Genomic DNA, 24535 nt, shown 5'->3' with positions numbered 1-24535 from the left:
GAGCTTGGCAAAGCACCCAAACAGTTGGGTCATAGAACTTGAAAGCCAGAGGCACTTCAAACAATTACAGTTCAACTCGTTCACTTTACAAATGAGAAAAATGAGGCCCAAGAAGTTAATGATTTGCCAAGTCAGCTGGCTAGAAGGTCACAGAGCTAAGAACACGGGCCTCTTGTCTCCAGCTCCAGAATTAGGACGGTGTTGAATAAAGTCAGAGGCATGTGCTACAAAAGCTGTGGTTCTAATTAGGATGGGAAATCCGCATTTTGAGTCACAGACCCTATTCGAGGGATCCTAATTGTAGCAGCCTCTAGCATTGACCCCACCCCGATCTTTGAGAAGAAACTGTCCTTGGCTCCCATGATTCCACGTCCCGGTCCTCCCTCTTCCCTTGTTCTCATGACCACTCATCTTTCTCCTCCTTCACAGACTAATCTCTTTTCCTGTCCCTTTAGTGATCATGTTCCAAAGGGATCTCTCGTCTCTATGAGTTTGCTCTCTACAGGACGTCTCATCCATGCCGATGGCATCTAAACACACAGGTAACACTCAGATCCACAGCTCCAGCCTCGATATTTCCTCTGCTCTCCAGTCCCACATTTCCAGTTGTCTAGTGAGTATCTTCACCTCTCACTCAACAAGTGCAAAACCCCTTTCTCCTGATCTCTCTCAGTTAACAGCAGGCATAAGGCCGCCCAAGATCAGAGCCTCAGACGTTTGCTGAGTCACTCCACAATCTGAACCTCAGTCAGCTGGGACCTGGCTTTTCTTCCTCACTGCCACTCCTCGCTCAGGTCCTCAGCAACTTTATTTTTGGTGGGGGGCAGGGGGAAGGTATGACCATTGCTACCCAACCGGTTTTCCTGCGTTCAACCTCTTCCCACCTCCAAACTCATCTTCCACATCACCGGAAGAGTTCCCTTCCCAAAATCTATCTCGTTGTTTTCCTTTCTAGTTCTCTGTGACAGTATTTCTTATAGTACGACTTGTACTGTCCCTTTCAAGACTGGGAACTCCTTAAGTTCAGGGAAGCTGTTCTTTCTTTGGCATTTTCAGAACCAGTGTGTGAAACAAAATACACACTCACTAAGTGTTTGCTAAATTGAAATGGATTTTGGACTCTGATCTCCTGGTTCTCTACAGAGAGGGTGAAATGGTTTTCTAGAGATGTCAGCAAGATATTCGGTTGAAATTTTCAAATGGACATGGGAAGATGAACTAACAGAACCAGAAAGATAAATGGCACGTCCAAGTCACCTAAGCCTCACGACCAGAGAACGTGGGAGACGGCGAGCAGGAAAGAGCCCGTCCCTCCCTGTTAAAACAGGATGATGACGTAGATGGGGAGCCTGCATCTAGTGCCACAACCACTGAGCAAACAGGAAGGCCAAGAGGAGCCAGCCATCCCCGCCTGATTAAATACAATGGTCTCTGTAAGAGACCTTTTCTCCCTTTAGTGTGGCAACCTACATCTGGCGGTAGATGACCGAGCACCATTCATGCTTTGCCAGAATGTTTGGGTTCTGCGGTTCCTGGCTCCCAGGCTATGCCCAAGGACTGGGAAGAAAATGCCGTGCAGTGTTACAGCAAGTAAAGAGAGCTCCAGGTCACATGATCATTTCCACACCACCCTGCTCTTCCCTGTCCTTTTTTTTCCCCCCCACTACTATCAAAATGTCAAGAAAGCTTATTACTCCTATTGCCAGGGAAACTATCTGCTATTCCAAATACAGAGAGGTGTGTGACATAATTTCCATGACCATTCATGCTGCTGTTTGAAGAAAAATGAGACACAATGCCTGGTGTGTCACCCCCTCCCCGCCCCCGCGGACTGATAGCATCATCAATGGCCCAGCTTCCTCTTATTATTTTACTTCATTCTATATTTATCGTGCAGGAGCTCCTGCCAAGCCTCAGGGCTGCCACATTCTCAGCAATGTGGCTTTCCTGTACCCAACCCCCCAAACTTTAGCCCTGGACTCTGGCAGGGACACACGCGCGCGCACACACACAGTAAAGAAGGAAATGGCCATTGTCAAGAAAATCGGTCCCAAAGGAAGTGGCTGAGGGATGAGCATCAGAAAGGTCAGTCTCAGGACACACTGGAGAAGAGAAAGAAAGGATCCTGTATTTTTATGTTTGTCTGCCGACAAAAACCAGCTTAGGTCTTTTCCATTATAGTTTATTACAAGATTTCGAATATAGTGTCTTGTAATAAACTATAATGGAAAAGAATTGAAAAAAAGAATATAGATATATGCACATATATATACGTATGACCGAATCACTCTGCTGTACATCTGAAACTAACACAATATTGCAAATCAACTCTACTTCAATTAAAAAAAAAACTCAGTCTGAGGGCCATCCAACCCCTTCGGCTTCCTCCTACCCTCATCTTTAGGATACAGGGGGATGCAGGATTTCCCCAGAGAAGGATACAGCCATAGTCAGAAAACATGGATATCTACAAGTGTCTGGATTTTGATTCTTGGAATATTTGGTTTACACTGGATATCTGGAATGTTGAATTTTTTTAAGAGTTGAATCCCCTGGAGACTGATAAGTAGTAGACACTAGGCTTTAGGTTTAGGAGTTAGAAGATATGATGCTTATACTTCCTGACCCCTGGGGAGGTGTGTCCAACACATGCCACCAAAGAGCCCTTTAGCACCTGGACCACATTTCAGCCGATGACTTTCATTTTCTTGCAAGTGGTTCTAAACCCCTATGGTAGTTATAAAGCTTACGTGAGTATCTTGGACTCTCTCTAAATATTCATGTCATCTACTTTGCCCCGGGTCCTCACGTCCTCTAAGATGGTCCAGCTTTGTGCACTTCAGCCATAGCATCTTCATGTGCGTGTACACATGTATGTGTGACTTCACAGCCAGCTTCTATTACTTCCTGGCCGACTGCTAACGGTATGTGAGAAAAATAAGTTAGCTTTTCCTCACAACTCTGATGATCATAAATAATACATATGTCTTGAAGAACTCAATTCTCCACTCTTCTGTGGTCTTTGGGGTTTTCTTGAGTAACTCCTGAGGGTCTATAAGAAGGTGGGAGAACACCTAGGTTTCTGTGGGTACTTAGAACCAGAAGTCACCCATGGCTTGACCAGACCGACTAGGCTAGAATATTAGACTACGAAGGGATCCCAGAGATCACTCTCGCCCAGTCTTCTTCTACCGCCCAGAGGGTCTCTTATTATATCAGCAGCAGAGCCAGAACTAGCATCTGGTTCCCTTCTTAATCTAGGAATGTTTTCCACTGGACTAGGGTATGCTTCCTGAGAACCTTCTCCATCTTAGACTTTAGTAATACTGCTATTAAGCCTCAGAATTTATAAGCATTTGTCCCAGGTTGCCTGGTTTTGATAGATTTAAGCATAGTGTATTGGCAAAGGATCAAAAACACGGGGCAGGCACAAACGCTTTTCAGGGTCTGTCTCTAGATAAATCTGACAGGCGCCATATAACGATGAAGGTCTGACACCCACTCACCCAAAAGATAGGTTTATTAATGGTAAAACAACCATCTGGATTTCAGCCAACATTACAGTATTAGCATCAAATCACTTCTATTTGCCTGTCTAGACAAATCCCTCTAACATCCAGGTACTTGGGGAAGTGAAATGAGAATTAAGTTATAAAGGAGTAGGAGACTCTAGCCCACAAATATTACAGTATATTCCAAAAACTGTATTATTTCTCAATAGTCAAAACACCCAAGTTCTAACATCTAATAAAGTATCTGAAAGAAGGGAAAGATCTTCCTATTTTTACATTCCCATATATCTTATTTTCCTACATCAAGGTATGCAACCCCCAAGGTATGAAGTTATATCTAAACCCACTAGTGCCAATATGTACACATACTAGCAACCCTCATCTGCCTCCCAGCCAGAACCCAACTGATGTAACTTGGACATCACCCCTCACTGGAACTCTTTCAGATGACCCCTGAACTAGGTTTGGTGCCTGATTGCTATTATCCCACTTAACTTGTGAGGTCCTCAAAGAGTTTTAAAAAATGGATTCGCACACTTGGCCGAGAGGGTGTGTATAATCGTATACTGTCAGCACTGCAGTTGCCTCAAGAAAGAATTTTTAATATTTATGTATTTATTTGGTTGTGCCAGGTCTTAGTTGCAGCAGGCAGGCTCCTTAGTTGCAGCATGCGAACTCTTAGTTGCGGCATGCATGTGGGATCTAGTTCCCCGACCAGGGATCGAACCCGGGCCCCCTGCATTGGGAGCGTGGAGTCCTATCCACTGCACCACCAGGGAAGTCCCAAGAAAGAATTTTTAGAAGCTGCAGCTTCTCAGCTAGAAGAGAGAGGAAAGATGGCAGAAGCAAATGGAGGAGAAGAAAACCTCAAAATGAAACTGATGAAATTGTTTAGTGGCTGGGGATATAGACGAGCTCCTACGTGTACATATGCTACAGCGGTTTATGAGAATAAAAGAGTTTTCTTCAAGGCCCATTGTTAATGGAACATGCATTTAGAACTGGGCCCTGAAGAAAGCTATTTTATATATTTATATATCTTACATATAATAGGTGGACTATTAGGAAAATAAAGCCAAAGGAAGACTTTAGAGAATTCAGGTTGCCTTCGGGATGGTCTGACGGTTTACACGTGACCTAGTGAGACCCCATGCGTCTTCGTATTTTGTGGTATTCACTTGAACAAATCCGCGCTAAGCATAGAAGAGGAAGCTTCCTTTTGGTTAGGAACTGTTAACATTAAGCCCAACCTCGGTCATGATAAAATTATGGCAAGCAGCTTTATGACTGCATTTTTGCACTTCTATTAAACCAGTAAGGTAATTTGCACTAAAACCACTAAGGTAATTATTTTTAAGCAGAAGGAAGTAGGGGAGATCATGCCAGTGATTTTTCACTAGGGGGGGGATTTTGTGCCCCCAGGTGATATTTGGCAAGGTTCAGAGACATTTTTGGTTGTCACACTGTGTGTGTGTGTGTTACTGGCATCTAGTGGGTAGAGGCCAGGGACGCTGCTAAACATCCTGCAATGCAAGGGACAGTCCCCACGACCAAGAATTATCCAGTCCTAAATGTCAATAGTGCTGGGGTGGAGAAACCCCGGATAGAGGGATGGACATGACACTGTTAAATTAATAGAGTCTAATCTTGGTCCTCATCTTGTAAGACTAATGACAATGAAAGCACTGCCTTTTATGCCTCTGTTTCCCCATTTGCAAAATGGGGATAATGAACATGTTCTTTATGATAATATCACGAGGAGTCATGAAACTATACATGCAAAACGCTCTGATATCTTCAGAAGAGAGGGTCTCTGTAAAATCAAAGCACAGTTATGATTACTGCACTATTATGAGCGCATGAAGTTCTGTCTTAAGAACTGTATTCCTCCACCCCCCCAAAAAAATTCCTCCAGGGAAAGAAAACACACCAGAAATGATCTCATGACGATTACACCTGCCACACCAAAAAACAGACACGGTTCAGAGAAACTAAATTCTTTCCCTCCAGCAATGAAGTAAGCTGCATCTGTAATTAAGATCTTAATAAGGGAGGTAGGAGGCTTGATACAGACGCTGCAGGCTGTGAGGCACAGAGCTATCCTGCCAGGTTTCAACAAGAGCAATTGAAACACAATCCCCCTCGCTGCCTAGTGCTCTCAGGTGTTCTCCGCACAGTCCATATTTCAAAATGGGCTTTCCTTCATTGCTAAAGATTCCTACTCCTGGAAGAAGCAAGAAAAGGACTGCCTCATTATTTACCAGCAAATGTCACGTGGTAAATATTATTTACAGGTAAATATAAAAAATTTGCCGGAATCCACTTTTAAAAAAGCCTCTTAGATAATTTTCCTGATAAGAAGCTGAAAACAAGTTAGATAAAAGGCTGGCATAAGGCAAGAGGGATAAGGCTTTCGATGGCTGATTGACCTCCGAAGCAGCTAGAACGACCATGTGTTCCTAAACTTTCCAAGACGGTCCCCGTTTCAAATATCCTTTCCATTGTCAGACCATCTGTCCCACTTTGGGGTCTGTGAAACATGGATACATACCTACAGAAATGATATATATTTTAAACTAAAAATAAAAGATAGGCGTCCAAGTATATATCTTGCTAATGGCTCTTCCTTGGCTGAATTTAGGATTTGGGAGAAAAAAGGTAAAAGCACTGATAAGACTCTTAGGTTTAGTCAATGCTCTGTTCTCTCACTGACAAGATGATCTTTACAAGGGAACGAGATCTATTTCCAAGGGCATCCTGGCCTCTGTGAGACTGTCAAGCGGTCAGCTTCACAGTGAATGCCATTGGGCTAACTGTGTTCCTATCACCCCCTTCCTTTACCCTCTCCACCATTTAAGGGGATGCTCATCGAACTGAGCTCTGAGTGGAAAAGATTGGAGAATCAGAGAATAACACGCAAGTTCTAACCCAGAGGAGCACTCAAGGGAAAAGACGTCAAATTCGGCTCTACCAATGCTGTTGTGATGGTTCTGCAGCGCTGCTGGTCCACTCAAGCCATTGCTGCTAACTCTAAAGTCATACCGTGGATGATTAATAACAACAGACAAAAAACAGTAACAGCAAACTCATGGACAGATCACTGACATGTCCTGTTAGAAGCCTGGAGTGTCTAGAAGTCCACTTTCCTGACTTCCCAGTGGCTGGCATTGCTTGTTATGGTTATTGGGGGCTGGGGGACGGAATCCCAGCTTAGTCTTTCAGTAGAGCACAGAGCCTGGGGACAGAGAAGCCTGAGTCCTGAGTCAGCCCCATCTTCTGTGGGAGTGAGGTGCTAAATTAAGGGCAATAAACTGACTACCACAAATCAGTGAAATTAAGGCTAATTCATACAAGAGATAGCATAACTAAAATAAATTAGGAAAAAATATTAATGACATATCATACTGACTAAATAAATATTGCTTTAATTAAATAGAAAGATCTGGTTCAAATCCTAACCATTTATGCCTTTTTGGTGGTTGCAACTTTCTACTGAGTTTCACAAATAAACACCCTCCCACACACACACCCTCCCCCTCACCCCCCCACTCCCCCCCCCCCCCCCCCCACCCCCCCCGCCCTGCCCACACACACAAAGAGCAAAGAAAGGAATAAATTCAAAATGAGCTATCAAAACGTTTTTGGTGCAGTGCTTGCACTTGTACACATTCATGGTTGATCAGTTCTTTATTTTCTGGTAATCATAAACATCAACGTTCCACATAAGGAACATTTTTGGTAACATAACTATTACCTTGACATATTAGAACTAACAGGAAGAATTCTCATTTGCAACATACACACCAAGATCTGCAAAGAAATAAGATGCCTCCATGTGAGTGAACCCAGCCTTTGAATAAGGCTCATGAACCACCTACCTAAATACCATTTAGCACAATTAATTGCTAAATTAATTGGGGAAGAGGTTGAGGGTAAGGGACCAGCTTTTTATTTTTTTTAAAGAATAAACCTGGATTTAGTAGTCCATGGTGAGGTCCAAGTATATGTATTTGAAAACACTGCACTGGAAATTTCATTATCTCCATGATCAGCTGTCCCACCCTCCATCTCAACCATGAAAACTCACGGTCACACACCATCGCTACTTATATTTTCTGGAGTGCCTGTTCCGTCTTCCTCAAAGCATATGCCTCAATTCACCTAGATCACACTGTCTACCTTCTGAATCACTCTTTCCAGTGGAGGGTGGAAAAGGTCACCAATAAGGCATTTATCTTAAAAGGAAGATTCCTCAGGAAGACAGTCTTTTGCAGCTAAGCTGTAACGTTCCCCAGGCATGCGGAGTCCTCATTAACTAGTAAGAATTCCCGCAGGGGGATGACTGGAATGTTCAAAGTAAATAAGATGGAGGGGGTGTTGCTGACCAAGTATAAACAGGTTTTTTTTGTTTTTTGTTTTTGGTCCCTTTTCCGTGCCCATACTCTTTGCAGTCATCCATTGCCTAGGTAACTGGTAGCTATTCTCTTCGTTTTAAGCTGGAAATAGAGGATTTCTTCCCAGTGGCACCATTTCGTTTATCTTGGCAAGGAGCCTTGGTAATTAAGTCTATATGTTACTGCAGAGTAATTCCATGGTCCCAGGGGCTGGGATTTCAAACCAATTTGTTTAAGTTTCTTTCTAACCCTAAAATGATCTAAAAATAGATCACCATCGCCTCTTACTTTACATCTCCATCACTCTAACTGACGGCAGTAGGCTAGGGATATGGTTTCCCTGAGCCCCACTCATCTCCTGTGCACTTCACCTTTGATTTTTTACAGTCATGACTTTCTCTGTCCCTCGGTACCGCTTTTGTTGTGGATAAACAATTGTAGCAAAGGTTTCCTCTTACATTTTTATATATATAATGCTTCTGCACCTATATATCTGAGTATATATATTATATGTATCTTATAATGCACCATATAATACCTGCCATTTTAAAATGCCTATTATGTACTAGAAACAGATGATTTTCATATATTATATCCTTACAACTATCTGATGAGACAGGTACTATTACTCCCATTTTATAAATGAGGAAATGGAGACCTGAAGTAGCTTGCCTAAAATTATACTGTTAGGAAGTAACAAAAGTGGGATTTGAAACAAAATCCACTATGCCATACAGCGAGACTCTTTTAACGGCTATTTGTGTAAGTATTATATGTAATTCAACATTCAATTCAATGTTGGTTGAGTACCTACTGTGAGCAAGGTCCTACAATTTCAGGAATATCAAATCTTATTAATAACAATGAAGATACCAAATCATTAAAATATTAGCAAGTGGGGACAGAGGTGTACTGGTAAATCCCTATGTCTGGCATCTGCATTTCTGCAAGACATCTCCAGGCCCATGGAATATTCAATAATACTCGATTATCTTAACCTAGTGACTGGGGTTTTGACATAATCCTGTCACCAAGTCCTGAGTCCACACTATCCTTTCAACATCTATTGGGCACCTACTTATATAAGGAGAGCTGGGGCCGACTAGCATTGTCTGCTTCCATTATGCAGGAGCCATGGTAAATACCTTACCATGGAAAATGTCTTGCTTAGGCTTTAGACCAATCCTATGAGGCAGTTATTATCCCTACTTTACGGATAAGAAAGCTGAGGCCCAGAGAGCTTAACTTGCCCAAGGTTACAGAGCATCACATCACAGGAAACAGAAATGCCTTTCCCCAAACCTCATACTCTATCTTGTCTCTACTGCAAGAACACAGAAGAGACCAAGTCCCTACCTCTTCCTCCCACCCGCAAGGCCACAACAGATCCTGGATCATACTTTTTATTCAAGGGACTTGTCTGTCAATCTGCCTCTACATACAAATAAAGGGTGAGTCTCTCGTATTCAGTGGGGCTTACCTAAAACTGGAAAGCCCCAGTGGACAACCTATGTGAGTTCCAGATATCATTTAGATAGTGATTTGATTGAAAGAGGTTAATGAGTAAGGTAGTGCTAACAGAGTAGGGCAGAGGTGAGAAACAGAAAGCCTATTGTAGGGATTATAGGACAGTCAGGGAGACAAAGGTTTAGTCTTCTGATTCTTTTATAGAGTGGTTGGATGAGGGGGTTTGACTCGCGGCAAGTGACACACGAACCAAGTCACGTAGGCACAAAGAGACAGGGGCAAATGAATGGGAGCAACAAGGGACCAAGATTTCCCATAGCAGAGTCCAAAGAGAGGAGGAAGGTAGGGGGTACAGAGTGTGCTTTAAGTGTGCCACGTCTCTGTAGGTGGTGGGGAGGCAAGCCCTACAGAAGTCGGTATTAGAGAAGCATAAAGAATGCTTGAATGAAAAAAATGAGAGACGGGCTTCCCTGGTGGCGCAGTGGTTGAGAATCTGCCTGCCGATGCAGGGGACACGGGTTCGTGCCCCGGTCCGGGAAGATCCCACATGCCGCGGAGCGGCTGGGCCCGTGAGCCATGGCCGCTGAGCCTGCGCGTCCGGAGCCTGTGCTCCGCAACAGGAGAGGCCGCAACAGTGAGAGGCCCGCGTACCGCAAAAAAAAAAAAAAAAAAAAAAAAAAGAGATGATGAGGTCATAAGGGCGCGAAAGGGGATGGAATTGGCAAAGAGGCTTGAAAAGTGGAGAGGAAGTTTCTTTAGAAGTGGGGGGGCGCAGAGTGGAAGCCACTGATGAATTCTCAGAAGAGGACTGATGTATATTCCAGCAAGGAAAGGATGCTGAAGGAATCTTCGTTACTGTGCAACCTGCTAGATCAGTGTTCTCAGAACACCTTCAGTTCTACAAAGACTGATTTCTGTATACGTAAATCGTTTAGCTCTGAAAATGGGTTTGCTCAGTTAAGAAATAAATATGTAACCAAATAATTTTTTCAAAGCATCTTTTGGTGCTTTTAAATGCATAGATCTCACATAAGTTTTAAAAAGGGGGCAGGGGGCAGGAGTCCCTCATTTGGAGGGTGTGCAACACATCATTTAGAAGAGAATAAAAAATTTAAAACCAAAATGTTGAAGCCAGGAAAGAATCAGAAATTATATGGATTATAAATGACCATGCTGACTAAATCAAAGACACTTGATCAAATGTTCTCAAGCCACCTTGAGAAAATAAAAATATTTTCAAAGTCCCCTAGAAAGCTTTTCATAGTACACACTTTCTGGTTTCCCTAACCTACTTTACCATGTTCATCCACGACGCAGGAGTCTGAATTTCAGAATGTAGTTTTCTTACTTGTGTTCTAAGCTCTACCTGTTCTAACGTTCAGTCGGAACGTTCATGAATGAGTTTGCTGAATGGCAGACTAGATAAGTAATTTAGCATTTTAATGTAGGCACACAGGGTACAGAAATTTGGCCTAGCCACAGAAGCTGCTCAGCTATTAGAGATCAAACAGGCCGGGCCCGTGGGGCACTGACCAGGACTGGGCCTGCACAACATGGGTGGGGCCTCGGGCCTCTGCTCAAACACAGCTGTGCACCCACCCTCCAATTACCCTCCTGGCAGACAGCAGCGATAACCCACCCCCAGACCCTCAGGAGGGAAGCTTTCCCTGAGCAAGCCACGGCCACCGAGGCACAGCCCTCAACCCCAGTATCCAGAACAAGCTGTGTACGTTCCAAGGAGCTTGGGGAAAATTTTTGATAAATGTAGTCCCCCGCGATTTACTGTCAGTGAACCTCAGACGGAATCCTTTAAAAAGAAATGGAACTTTACGTGCATGTGAGAGTGACTGCACCCTTCCTGTGAACAAATAAAAATACATACAATGCAATTAAAATAGACTAGATATAGGCTAACCAAAAAAAATTCACCCGGGCTTCCCTGGTGGCGCAGTGGTTGGGAGTCCGCCTGCCAGTGCAGGGGACGCAGGTTCGTGCCCCGGTCTGGGAAGATCCCACATGCCGCGGAGCGGCTGGGCCCGTGAGCCATGGCCGCTGAGCCTGCACGTCCGGAGCCTGGGCTCCGCAACAGGAGAGGTCACAACAGTGAGAGGCCCGCGTACCGCAAAAAAAAAAAAAAAAAAATCCACCCGAGCAATAGCCTGCATTCCACAGTGCTCAAGAGTACCATAAATATAAGCTGGCTGAGCTGGAGCTGTAAGTCCAGAATGAGTGGAGGCTTGGTTGTTCTCTAGTTATGATCCCTGAAGTAGCCAAACCAGATAATCTGGTTAAAAAAAAAAGCCTTAGGGACTTCCCTGATGGCTCAGTGGTTAAGAATCTGCCTGCCAACGCAGGGGACACGGGTTCGAGCCCTGGTCTGGGAAGATCCCACATGTCCATGGAGCGACTAAGCCCGTGTGCCACAAGTACTGAAGCCTGTGTGCCTAGAGCCCGTGCTCCGCAACGAGAGAAGCCACCGCAATGAGAAGCCCGCGCACTGCAACGAAGAGTAGCCCCCGCTCACCGCAACTAGAGAAAGCCCGAGCGCAGCAACAATGACCCAACACAGGCAAAAATAATAAATAAATAAATGTATATAAAAAATATCTTAAGAGTGGCCGGATTATAAATCTCTCAGTGAGTATTTTTAAGTCTGACTGTGCTAAATTTATAGTGTTTAGAGCAATATAGTGCCTAAAAGGTAATTCCTGACTCCAGGATTTTACAATCTAATAATTATCTGGTTTTACTACCTAAGTGGCTCGAATTAAACAACACTACCAAGCATGCATTTCACTTTGCTTTGTAGAGTTACTGTCTTAAAAAAAAAAAAAAGAATCTATCCTGCAGGAATACTTTTTCTTGAGTTCTTATGATTTATTCAATAAGCACGAAAGGTCTTTTATATAATCGTTACCTTGATGTGCAGGAATACTCTAGATGACATAGAGTCTTAAACTTCCTGGGAGAAGAAAACACCAGTCACACAGCACATTTTAGGGAGGTCACAGAGAGTTCTTTCTTTAATAGTGGTTTAAAGTCACAAGTTCTGGAGCCAGATCACCTTGGTTCAAATCCCAGCTCCTCCACTTTTTAGCTGTGTGGCTTTGGATAAATTATTTGGCCTCTCTTTGCCACAATTTCCACATTTGAAAATGAGTATAAAGTATTAACACCACCTCATGGAGTTAATTGGAGATTTAAATATGGAATTCTGTATTGGCCTGGTGAGTCTTAAGAACTGTTATTTATCACTCGTCTACCTTTGTGCCACCTCCTCTACTTAGTTACAAAATCCTCTCCTGAAACAAAGTCCATTATTAACTTGAGAGAAAACAGGCTTTATAAGAAAGGGAAAGTAGATTGCTTCAGCTATTGGTTCCTTTTATAGTCACCACAAGGTGTCAATCTGTCATTTGGTTAGTTGGGGAAGTCAGCAGTTTTGCTGGTGAAGATGCGCGCAAGCTAATAAACATCACACATTTACAACACTTGGCAGGGTGTTCGACACTGGTAAGACCCGGCCGAGAGGCAGGTTTTCCCCATGAATGGCAATCACAGTTCACAGCGTCAGCTGCTGTGATGTTTTCTTTCCCCAAAAGTAAAACTAAACATGATGAGGTCGCTGAATAAAAGTGACTTTAGACTTTTCTGTCACTTTCCAGGTTGCGGCACTTAACGTTAAAAACAGCCATTTATACTTTCCAATAATAAATGTAGGAACGTATTTTCTCTTTTTTCCCCCTTCAAGCTGGTTTTTATGAAACTAAAGGCATTCACAATAGGCAGAAGAGGGGCAAAGAGTCACTGAAGGCTAAGTGATATCTGGAGATAGGACATTATGATATCCTATCACTGTTCTAAATAAAGGAACTGTGGAAATACAGGTGAGCCATTTCAAGAAAAAGAGCTTTCCTGCCAGGTAGAAGGATTTGTTTCTGGTTGCATCCTGAAGTCAAAAATATTAAGAATCTTCAGGGTTATCCATTCCCCTGATCTCTCCTATTGAGGTAGAAAATGGAAAGCTGATAGTATAGTGCTAACTGATACCTCTGCTTTCAGAGAGTTCTAACCTTTCCAAGGAGAGCTATCACTCATGCATCACAATAGAGACTTTCAACAGTTAGATTTAGAGCTACTGAACAAGATTTATAGCTTTTGAATAACAGGTTTATCACTGAGGTTAGCCAGCGGCTATAAGCCAGAACTGAGTATTTACAACCCCACATTAAAAAAGGATGAGCCAGAACCTAGGTAATTCAGAAAGAAAGCCAAGTAGCTCTCAGCTAGCACAATCTTGAAGGTCAGGTGATTCAAATTGCCAATCCCAAAGCATAACCACCTTGCCTAAACGCCTTTTAATAATAGCATGTTTGTTTAAACGCACTGGGACTGTATCTATTCTAAAACACACGTAGTCATCCTCCAAGCAAAATTCATATCCAATCCCTTGCAGTCGGCTCTGAATAGGGGTCTCTGAAAGCTGCTTGCCTGGTTAGATGGGGGCAACTTAGACAAAAGGGGATCTTCTAAATAAGTTATAATCCTTTTGCCGAGAATAAACACACAAAGGTGAGAAATGCTTGGGAAAATACGCTGCTGAGTGTTCTGACACCACTATGAGTTTCAGGGACAATAAGCTCGCTGGAGCCTTCAGACCCTCAGTCCATTCAAACGCCAATGAAAGTGTTTTCAAGAAATGGCAAGTACTCATTGGTTCTGAATCCATGTCATTTATGGATGTCGAAATTCTCCATCATCAGCTGTATAAGGGTACCTGGGGCTTTGAACTTCTTCCACTAAAAGTACGTATGGCAAACTGCTTCCCGAAGCAAACGCTTTAAAGCAAAGGCTGAAAACTGCTTTAAGAGCCAGGCTGAGAGGCTCAGCAGTTCTGATTCCTCTCTTACTACGTCTCCCGGGACAGTGGCGGCCAGGCCCGGGCGCGGAGTGCTGAGCTAAGGGGCGCTCCGCATGGAGTTAGACACCCTCTGATCTACAGTGGCCACTGCAGCTCCGCCAGACTTTCAGGGGTGGTGGACCGGGTGTACTGTGAGCTCCCGGCGTGGGTCTTAGAGGCTGGAGCTCTGCCTGCCTACTTGTATGCCAACCCCAGTGACTGAGACCCATCTCAAAACAGAACACAATCGGGCAAAGTAGGGGTCCCTGCAGAGGAGCTGTCCTGCAGAGGATAGACGGACACGGACACACACACACACACACACACACACACACACGGAAACCTTCTGTAAAAGGCACTCTCTTACCTTATACTTCATCTCGGCAGCGGTGAATTGAGGCGTTTTCCTACACTAGTTAGACTGCATTAAGCACTGGCGTGTCCGCCCCTCCATCGAGCGCTGGGCTAAATGAAAGTGAGAACGGCACAGCTGCAGCCAGTTGTCAGCGCAGCGCGGAGCTCCAGCACCGCTACGCCCGCCAAGCCTCTGAGCTCACTGTTTTGATTGAGGCAGGCCGAGCACGGAGCTAATTTGCATACCGCCCCGCCATTGGCTAGTGGGCCAAGGTAATGCGGAAGCTCCGCCCACCCTTAACTCCTGAAAACTGACAAAGAACTTGTAATGTGATCATTTCTTTTTACATTGTCAGAAAGGGTGGAAAATAAAGTCAGGAAACTTCCCGAACCTTACTCCACCCCCACCCCCAAAACCCCTGGAAAAGGAGATAAATTCTTTTTAAGCTTAACCCAAATTTTAAAGAAATGGAATTCAGAAAGCAGTCTGACAGTCGCGCTTCCTGTGACCTAGCAACTCCTTCATAAACCCATTTCATTTCAAAGCCGTTCACCTCACAATCTCTACATGAAACAAACTCGGGGAACAAAAGGTTTTCTGTCTCCGGGCCCCTTTTTACTAACTACCCCTGCTGATATCTCTCTCTCTCTTTCTCTCCTCCCTCCCCTTCCCTTTCTTGCGGCTGTTTGCTTTTTTTGTTCTTTTCAATGTTCAAAGTACTTGCAATGTCAGTCTGCAAGGAGCCAGAATACAATTCTCCCTCAGTGAAAAGGAACTTGGTAGCTCAGGCACCAGGGATTCCCTGGCCGGCTCTCACGAGGGCCTCACAGAGTTGAGTGTCAGCCACATTCAGTAGACCTTCTCCGGTTTTGCTGAGGATAAAGGTTAGCTGTAACCTCTTAGATGGGGCTGGCCAGTGCACGCCCTATACATCATCACTGTTCACCAAGTACTGTGTTCTTTGATGGCTGGCATTTCTAGTTCCAGCTTTGAACACTGCAGTTTTTTCCTTCTGACCTCTCTCTTGAAGATGACCCATTAACCCACCAACACTTATTATCCAGGGAACAAAACATGCCCACTGTTTGACGAGCCTAGTTAAAAAAACTCAGTCTTTTCCCAGTGAAGCACAGAGCATTTGGTTCAACTTCATGCTTTCTATAGAGAGAGAGGATCACCCAGGAGAGAACAGAAATGGTCACCTTCAGCAACTCTTCTGAGGAATGGAGCAGTGAGGGGAAAATTCCTTTTCATGGGACCTCAGGATTGAGACTCGATGAGTGCAGACAATAGCTGTCCCTGAATGGAAAGGACTCCAACCAGACTACACGACTTGGATGGAAAAATCAGCCTTTATTTTTCTCCTGACTGAGTTGGATCAGAATCAGTTTGATTTTTTTTGCTTCCCAATTCCCAATGGATTAAAATTCTACTTTTATGGGGCTTCCCTGGTGGTGCAGTGGTTAAGAATCCACCTGCTAATGCAGGGGACATGGGTTCGAGCCCTGGTCCCGGAAGATCCCACATGCTGCCGAGCAGCTAAGCCTGTGCGCCACAACTACTGAGCCTGTGCTCTAGAGCCCGTGAGCCACAACTACTGAAGCCCGTGCACCTAGGGCCCGTGCTCCGCAACAAGAGAAGCCACTGCAATGAGAAGCCCGCGCACCGCAATGAAGAGTAGCCCCCACTCACCACAACTAGAGAAAGCCTGTGCACAGCAACGAAGACCCAATGCAGCCAAAAATTAACAAAACAAAAAACTTTATTAAAAAAATTCTACTTTTATGATCTAAGCAAAAAGAACAGGAGAGCAGCTGTCCTACAAAAGTGGTTTCCGGATACAGGGTACAGGGCTCAGAGTTTTTTAGATCACTGTTTAATGTGGCACTTATTCCCTGGACAGGACCCCCACCCCCCACCCCACCACCAAGGTGGTCATAGTGAGGTTGACACACAGGTTTGGGACCTCCACTCGACCTCTTTCCCTCATTTAGCCTTAGAGTGAAAATGAGCCTGAGTGATTTTGCAAGGTCCTTCTGAACACACATTAAGCATGACACATATTACACTGCAAGGATCTTCCTAAGGGTCCCACAGACTTATGTGAGAGTCTAGCTGGCAGGAAATTGTTTTTGGTGTCTGCCTGGATAAGTCAAAGGCCTTCTCATCTGTAAGATGAGTCTTGTGGCCTCCAGGAGATCTAGATAACATTCCTTTGGCTTCCTAAGCAGTAAAGCTGAATCCACCTTCTGTTTTGTTTGATGAGTACTACTGAATAGTGAACACTATCTCACCCCTTTTTAATGCTTTTAAAGAGTTTCCCAAAGCATATGCCAGGGCTCTTTCTTTCTCTAGGTAAAAGCTTAACTCACACCAAGTGGCTCTCCTGCTCTCCTGTTTCTGTCCTGTACAAAATATACCTGAAAACCTACCTGAAGTTTATTTCAAGGTGGTTTGGGTCGTCGTATTGTTAGTTATATAGAGAAAAGCATGAGGGTGCTGGAGTCAGTTAAACATGTGTTAGAATCTCAACAAATTTCTAACTTCCTAATTTTGGTGTCCTGAAGTGTAAAATAGACAATAATATCAACCTGCTAGCATTATAATGAGGACTAAATGAACTAACGTGGATAGAAGTTAATAGTATTTGGCAGATAGTAAGACCTTAGTAAATGATGGCTTATTAGTATTATTACATTATTAATTATTATTTTAATATTAAATTTATTATACATTATTTTATTACTATATCATATAACATTAACATCATATATCATTATAATATTATTGTTATATGATATAAATTAATTTTAAATGATCATGTTAATTATAACTATTATCACTATTAGACTATTATCAATATTATACGTGTGGTGGGCATTCAGAAAAAGATGGAGGAATCCCTCCATCTCTGTGCCATCCTATCACTGGGCAGCTTTCTAATTTAACAAATATCAATTCAGAACCAACCACGTGCCCCGGCTGTTCTAGGTAGGGAGAATACAACAACAGCCCAGTTAAAGGTCTTACCCTCACAAAGCTTACAGTCTAGTAGGAGTGGAGGACAAAAATTAAAGAAATATATTAGTACAGTTTTGGTGTGGTAGATGCCATGAAGAAAAATTATGCAGGAAAAATTGCTAGAGGAAAACAGACCAAGGTGGGTGAGGAGAGTCTCATTTTAGAGCGAGTGGTCATGTAAGGCTCTCTAGGGAGGTAATATTGAAGCAGGAATCTGAACAACATGAGGAATCCACTCAAAGATCTGGGGAAAGAATGTTCCAGACAGAGGAAGTGACCCATGGGAAGGGCCCGAGATACAAGTGAGCTTGGTGTATTTAAGACCAGTGAGCAGTCCAGGTTGCCCAGAGAGGGGTACCCAGGGGACGGAGGGAGAGAGGGAGGTGACAGCCGTTTGGATTTTCTCCTGAGTGTGACAGGAAGTCACGGGAACGTTTTGAGCAGGGAATGATATGATCTATTTCTCTGTTTTTACCCTTGGTTTGTTTAAACACTCAGGGACAGTAGACTATTAGTTAAAAAGTATTGAACTCTTTCTTAATGCAGTTTACGTAATGCTGATAGCTGTTACTTTATTAGTGTCATCTGCTGTTTCCTTCAGAACCCTTTGGGGAAACACAAATGCTCTCAATGAATACAGAAGCAGCCCCCTCTCCATCTATATCTCCATCTACATCACCTGACCTTCTGGATGAAAAGATACTGTTTAAATTGTGCTATGAAAACACCGTCGATTGGTTTATGCAGCCACCCTAATGCTCCCATGGGTAGCCTCATAAAATGGGTCAGGACCCCAGGGCTCGGACACTAACCCGTGCTCACCAGCACTCTCTCGGCCTCCCCAGATGCCCGTGCAGGCCGGAGCAAGGGAAATGGCACAGATGCCATCCAAACCATTTTCCAGCTGCCGCCAGGCACTGGTGTGGATATAGCAAAATCTCAGAGAGGATGCTAGAGGAAAGAGATTCTTCCGTCCACAATTTAGGAGGCGCCCATGTGGCTGCTCGCTGAGAGTGAAGGGGGAAGTCAGAGCCTGCGAGGGCAGAAAGCAACCTTGGGAATCATCCAGTCTAGCCCTTGGTAGAGAGGACAGAGCTGCTGCTCTGGGGGTGCCCTGCCCGGGGGCCACCAGCTTGCATCCTAACCACAGACAGTGCTTTAGGTCCGTCCTCTGTATCTCCTGTCTGATTTATTCCAGTCACTCCTTTTAGTTACCCTGCTTGAAATGGCTCCTTGTTCTGCTCTATGTTCCACATTGCTACCTGCTTAGTTTCTGGAATACAGAGCTGATCACGTTACTACTATGTTTAAAAACCTCCAGGAACACTCCAATGCCTTAAAAACAGGATCCACATGCTTTGGGCTGGACTATAATCGGAGCCCACCCTCACTTTCTGGCCTCATCTCACCTCCCCTCGCAACCCACATCCCACACTGTAGCCACACATTGGGGCAGGGTGGAGGGGCGAACTCACTGAATCCAAGACGCTTGTACAGTCCTGACTTTGCACGGACGGGTCCTTCTGCCCAGAATGTCCTCCCTTCACTCTTCTGCTATCAAGCCCAGTGCCAACAGTTGCTCTTTTGTGCTTCCTTTTCTACACGCCCAACCCTGCCCACCTCGCCTTTTCAGAACGAATCCCTCCCTCCCTGTGCTATGCCCCTATTGGACTTGGACCAGGGCCCTAGCATAAGGTTCTGACACATTGTCTCATGATGGTTTGTTGATGTCTGTTTCCCCAGCTTCCAGGTGAGCTGGTATCTTGTTCAACTCTGTGTGCCCTGCAGGCTTATACCTTATAGAAGCTGAAATGCCTTCTGAATGAATGAGCAAGAGAACCGGTGCATCTTCAAAGGACTTGTGTAATTCTGAGGTTCTGCCTGTTGCTTAGGAAGGCAGTGGGGAAACTCGCGGTTGAGGGCGGGAGTGCCGTTTACATTTATTAGCCCTGAGCTAGGATGCACCTCTTCACAACCAGGTCAGGCCTGTTGCCAGTCCTGGCTCTTGCGCACAGGTCAGTCAGATAACTACGGCTTGTGGGCCGCCTGTTTTTATATGACCTACGAGCTAAGAATAGCTTTTACATTTTTAAGTGGTTGGAACAAAATCTAAAGCAGGATAATATTTCATGAGATGTCTCTAAATAAAGTTTTATTGGAACAGGCGCACACGTTCATCTCCACGTTCCCTGTGAGCTGCAACAGCAGACTTGAGCAGCTGCGACAGAGGCAGTTAAAAACTGAAAAGCCGAAAAAATGTATTATCTGGCCCTCCCTGGAGCAAGTTTGCTGACGCATGCTCTAGAGGAGTGCAAGATGTATCCATCCCTGAGTTCAGACAAGTATAGATTCTGCCACAGCCACAGAGAAACAACATAGAAATACCCACTCTGGAGCCATGTTTTAGCATTTTTAGTTTGATACCAATTTCAAAAAAAAAATCTTCATTATAACAAAGTTATTTCAAAAAAATAATCCGAGGCAGCAACTTTTCAATTCTACAGGTCTCCAGAAACGTCCCCAAACAAAGATGAGCCATTGAGAGTTTTCTCCTTCAGTCCACTGGCTCATTCAGGGACCAGGCCCTGTGCTGGGCCGTCACAAACATCATTTCTCTTAATATTCATCTAACAACCCTAATGAGGTGGGTCGTAGCGTTCTAGTTTTACACGTAACCAAACTGAGACTCAGAGAGGCTTCCACAACTTGCACAAAGGTCCAGGCCGGGGAGTGGCAGGTCTGGCATGTGAACCCAGACTTTCTGGCTCCCGGGTCTGTGTGCTACATGGCTGCCAGGCTTCCTCTGGGTGCCTTCATTATCTGAGCCTCCATTTGTCAGTTTGATAACTTAGCATCTCTACCCTAGTGGGACTAAGCCTACCTGAGGAACATGTGTTGCTCTGGAGTTGTGACTAAGGCTAATAGCGCACACACACACACACACACACACACACACACACACACATCTTACGCATACTTTCAAGCCTGTGTGTGTGTGCGTGTGTGTGTGTGTGTGTGTGTGTGTGTGTGTGTGTGTGGTCGCTCTTGCCTAGACTGCCTTCCTTTCATCATCTGCTTACCTAAATCCCGTTTTCCCCCCAGTTTGCACCCCATCTCCTGCATGGATCCTTTTCTAAAAAATCTCTCCATTGTTGATTACCCCATTGCCCACCCCCGCACCCCCTGTGTCTTTCATCACCTATGGCTTAGGTCAGGGCTTCCCAAATCTGAGCTCCTTTAAAAACCAGTTGTGGAAGCTTCGGCTTCTCCCCTTTAAGTTGGATTCTGTAGGCCTTGGAATCTACACGTGAGAAAAGATCCTCACAGGATTCTGTATACAGCGTTTTGTGTGTGGTATATCATTTAGTGCTTAGTTATTGCCTTGTATTGTTTCACCCGTGAGGGTGCCTCCCCCAGAGTGAGATTTTAAGCAACTTGTAGAAGAGGATCCTGTCTTTCCTTCTGTCGTATCCCCTTCTGCACCTGTGTAGGTAACTGCATCGCATCTACGTCTTCTCAAAGCCCTAGGCCTTGTCCACGCGCCCAGCCTTCATCGATGTCAATATGAAAAGAATAAGCCACTTTTCAGCAGGCAGGGGAAGAACACCTCTCACTCTAGGCAACCGCCCTCGTGTATCTGTTGAGCGGGTCAAGCTCTTGGAATGAATGAAAGTCTGTTATTGGAGAGACGCTCAGAACAGTCTCCAGGCTTCCTTCCGTGTGTGGGGTGGAGCTTTCATTCACTTTCCCTCCACTCCTATTTTGGCACAAGAGACCTCATGAAGGCCACCCAGAGCCCACCCATCTTCCCCCCTTTTCACAGCAGTGTCCTAGGAAGAATATCCGTTTTCTGAAAGTTGTTCAAAGCACTGTTTTAACGTAAGTTTCTGCAGATGGAGGGTGGTGTTTACTATAAAGGCTGTTGACTCACGATCATTGAATTACTTCTGCCTTGGTTCCTCCCTGACTTATTTCTTGTTTTTCCTCAGTGACGAGCCACCTGGGGTGAGGTGGGGCTCTAAAGAGATTAGCAGTGGTTCCTCCAGGTCTCTCTTCACCTTCACGCATGACATGTGGATTCCCACACTATGAATCCTTTACAAGGTCTGACTGCCCCTTTTCACTCAGTCAAGTTTATAAGTGTGTCACTGTCACCACCCTTTTAAAAGTCCACCACCCTCTTCCCTCTTCTCACTGCCCTCTGCCATCCATCCCAGACTCTACGAGGTGGCTTTTAATTTTACCAAGGGTGAGTCCTTGGTACACCCTGCAAGAATACAGGTAATACCGTGTCACTAACATGCTACAAAGACTCCTGTAAATGGGGTGATTGTTGGCAATACCTTGACTCGATTTTTGAAAAACTCGTGCAGCTGTAAAGTTTCTGGTGATATATATATACACCTACATACTACTGATATTATAACTTTAGAATACTTAATTACTACCTTTCCCCCCCACGAAGGACTTAAAAAACGTAACAGATTAAATTATATGTCGAGTAAATCCACTCAATTCTAGTGAAATATGACAAGCATTTGTGAGGCGCCATCTTAGCATTTAGTGTTTTCTTTATATGAAGTATTTGGGAAAGTTAACTTAGGGGTGAAATAATAAGAAAAGTTAGAAACACGTAATAAAGATTTAGGTTTATTCATCATCATAAATGTGCAGAGGCTTAGATTGCTACTATTTACATGTATCCAGCTGGACAAAGGAATGAGGTTCAGTAGAAGAGAAGGAGCTTTTAACAGTAAAACTGTGCAGGCTGCTGGCAAACGCTCCCTCCCTTTTCTCCAGCCCTGAGGTGTTCTATTATTGCACGCTTTAGTTTGTCCAAATAAACAATTTGTTGCATGAAACTGTCATGGAAATCTCTTCTGCGGGTAGAAACTTGGACTGTGGGTTTTTACAAAGGTCAAGGTGATCTGCCAAGACCAAATAAACAGGAGTGGCGTGACTGGATGGAAGACGGCCTCTACTTTTCTGAAGGCAGGGCCCGGCACAGTGATATTGCTACGTAATATGTATTAAATAAGCAGTGACAAATGTGCCATGGTTTCCTTCTTGGTAACTTTTTGTTCTTCCCTTGTGTATTCTTAAATTTGAAGTCTTCCTGACCCCTCGGTCGCGTACGTAGCATCACCCTCTAGATGGTAGGACGTGAGATCACGGTGCTTTATGCTAGAGCTTTGCCATCCCCTTCCCACTATCCAATCTTTGCTACCATCTAGGTGGAATGAGCGGACAGATTTATGGACTGCGTGTCCTAAATTCCCGGATGGGGCTGGATGTTCTGTTTCCAATCCACTCCTGAGCTTTACCATGCTCCAGACACATGGGCCGCTAAAAGTCACCCTCCCCATCTGGCATCCAGTGTGACTCCAGGGTGGAGGTGGGTGTGGAAGAAAAGGGGGGGCGGTGTTTCAAACCCCCAATAGCCACTTAACTGGAGGCACAGGGTAAACCATTTCTTTAGGGTTTGGAGACGCATTTTCCTGCCTGGGGCCCAACGAGAGCCCGCTGACCCAGTCCTTCAAGGGCCCCTGCTTTCTGTCCCCACCGCCCTCATCAGCTGAGGCCAGTGAATGTCCAGCAGGCCCTGTCCCAGGGCATCCGGCCCTTCTGAGCAGCCCAGGCAGCCGCCAGCTGGCGCTGATGAGGGAGTCGAAGGAATCTGAGTAATGCAGGGCCTGGGGTCGGAGTGGGGAGGGCAAGACGGTAGGAATGTGATGTGGGAACGCAGCACACCCGGCGCTGCTGAATCCAAGCTTTTGAAGAGTTTGATTCATTTTAGAAAGCAAACAAAGCACTTCAGCTCTCAGCACTCTTTTATTTCGTCTGCCGGAGGAATGCCTTTCCAGCGTGGGCCGGAGACTGGGCGGCTGTGGAGACACCAGCGTCCACCCTTGACTTGCCGAGCGCCTGTGGAGGGCGCATTCCTTCCTGCCCACTGAAGCTGGGAAATACAGAGGAGCTCTCTTCTCTGTAAGGAGAGGAGCTCGGCTAACGGGCAAGCACAGGACTTAAAGGCTCACTCACTCACAGCACTGAGGTTTACAGATGTTATGTATGAGTTCCCTTAATTTGCTTAAGTCCTGGCACCCTGGGATTTAGACCAGAGGATGTAGACAAGGGCGGGGAGGTTTGCGTCTTGAACTTTGATGCCTGCGGTTCTCATGACTCATGCTCTAACCAGCCTGTGGAGCTTCTGGTCAGAGGAAGGGTCGAGGGTTGGGAGAAGCAGCAAGGCCACGGCCCTCCTGTCCCTAGAAGGTGGAGGCTACGTGCTTCTCACCTTTAGATTCTCCCATCTCAGTCTCGCTGTCTTCTAAAGCCAACCCCTGTGCAGTCAGCTCACCAGGGGAAAAAAAACTTCTCTCCTTACCCCACAGCTCTGTGCTTTTTATCGTCCCCTCTCAAACCCACCCCCGGACTTAGCGCTCCACCTCTCCCTTCTCCCATTCCCACCCCCATCCTTGGCATTCTGCTCTCTAAAAGAACGTTTCGGCCTTCCTCGTCCTAAATACAGATCCACGGTTCTTTGTTCAAAAACCTGGAGGCCAGACGAGTTGTGGAATTCAGAATATTTCAGCTTTTAGAAACAGATTTCGTGTCTATACAGCATGCTACAAAACTCCCAGTGGGACCTGGGCCAGCATCCCGCACGCAGACTCATTCAGGTTTCAGCAGATGTGTGCATATTCATACCACGGTGGGTAAATGAACACCGTGCATGACCTTGGGCCGATCCAGTCAGGTTTTGCTGCCAAATGAGTCATGAAAGAACTCTAGATTTTTATGCTTTGTAATCGTGGGTGGACGAGCCTGGACCACTACCGCACTCTCCAGTTCCTCAGGACTCCCCTCTGACAACTCTCCTTCC

General features: G+C 45.0%; 1 protein-coding gene across 3 annotated transcripts in view; it reads right to left on the bottom strand.

Annotated features, from left to right (window-relative positions):
- Positions 1-24535, bottom strand: part of NEDD9 (neural precursor cell expressed, developmentally down-regulated 9) — a 298143-nt gene that overhangs the window by 30527 nt on the left and 243081 nt on the right. The window contains exon 1 of one of the 3 annotated variants that reach the window (XM_032647488.1): positions 14641-14824. The exons of 1 other annotated variant lie outside the window; for it this stretch is intronic. In XM_032647488.1, the coding sequence (XP_032503379.1) occupies positions 14641-14652 (12 nt within the window). In that variant the 5' untranslated portion in view covers positions 14653-14824. Of the gene's footprint in view, positions 1-14640; positions 14825-24535 lie in introns of those variants that run through there. One more of the 3 variants, XM_032647490.1, reaches the window with a different exon arrangement.

This window comes from Phocoena sinus, chromosome 11, assembly GCF_008692025.1.
Source record: "Phocoena sinus isolate mPhoSin1 chromosome 11, mPhoSin1.pri, whole genome shotgun sequence".
Taxonomy (NCBI): Eukaryota; Metazoa; Chordata; class Mammalia; order Artiodactyla; family Phocoenidae; genus Phocoena; species Phocoena sinus.
Note: the sequence above shows the minus strand (reverse complement) of the source record. Positions and strands in the feature narration are given on the sequence as shown.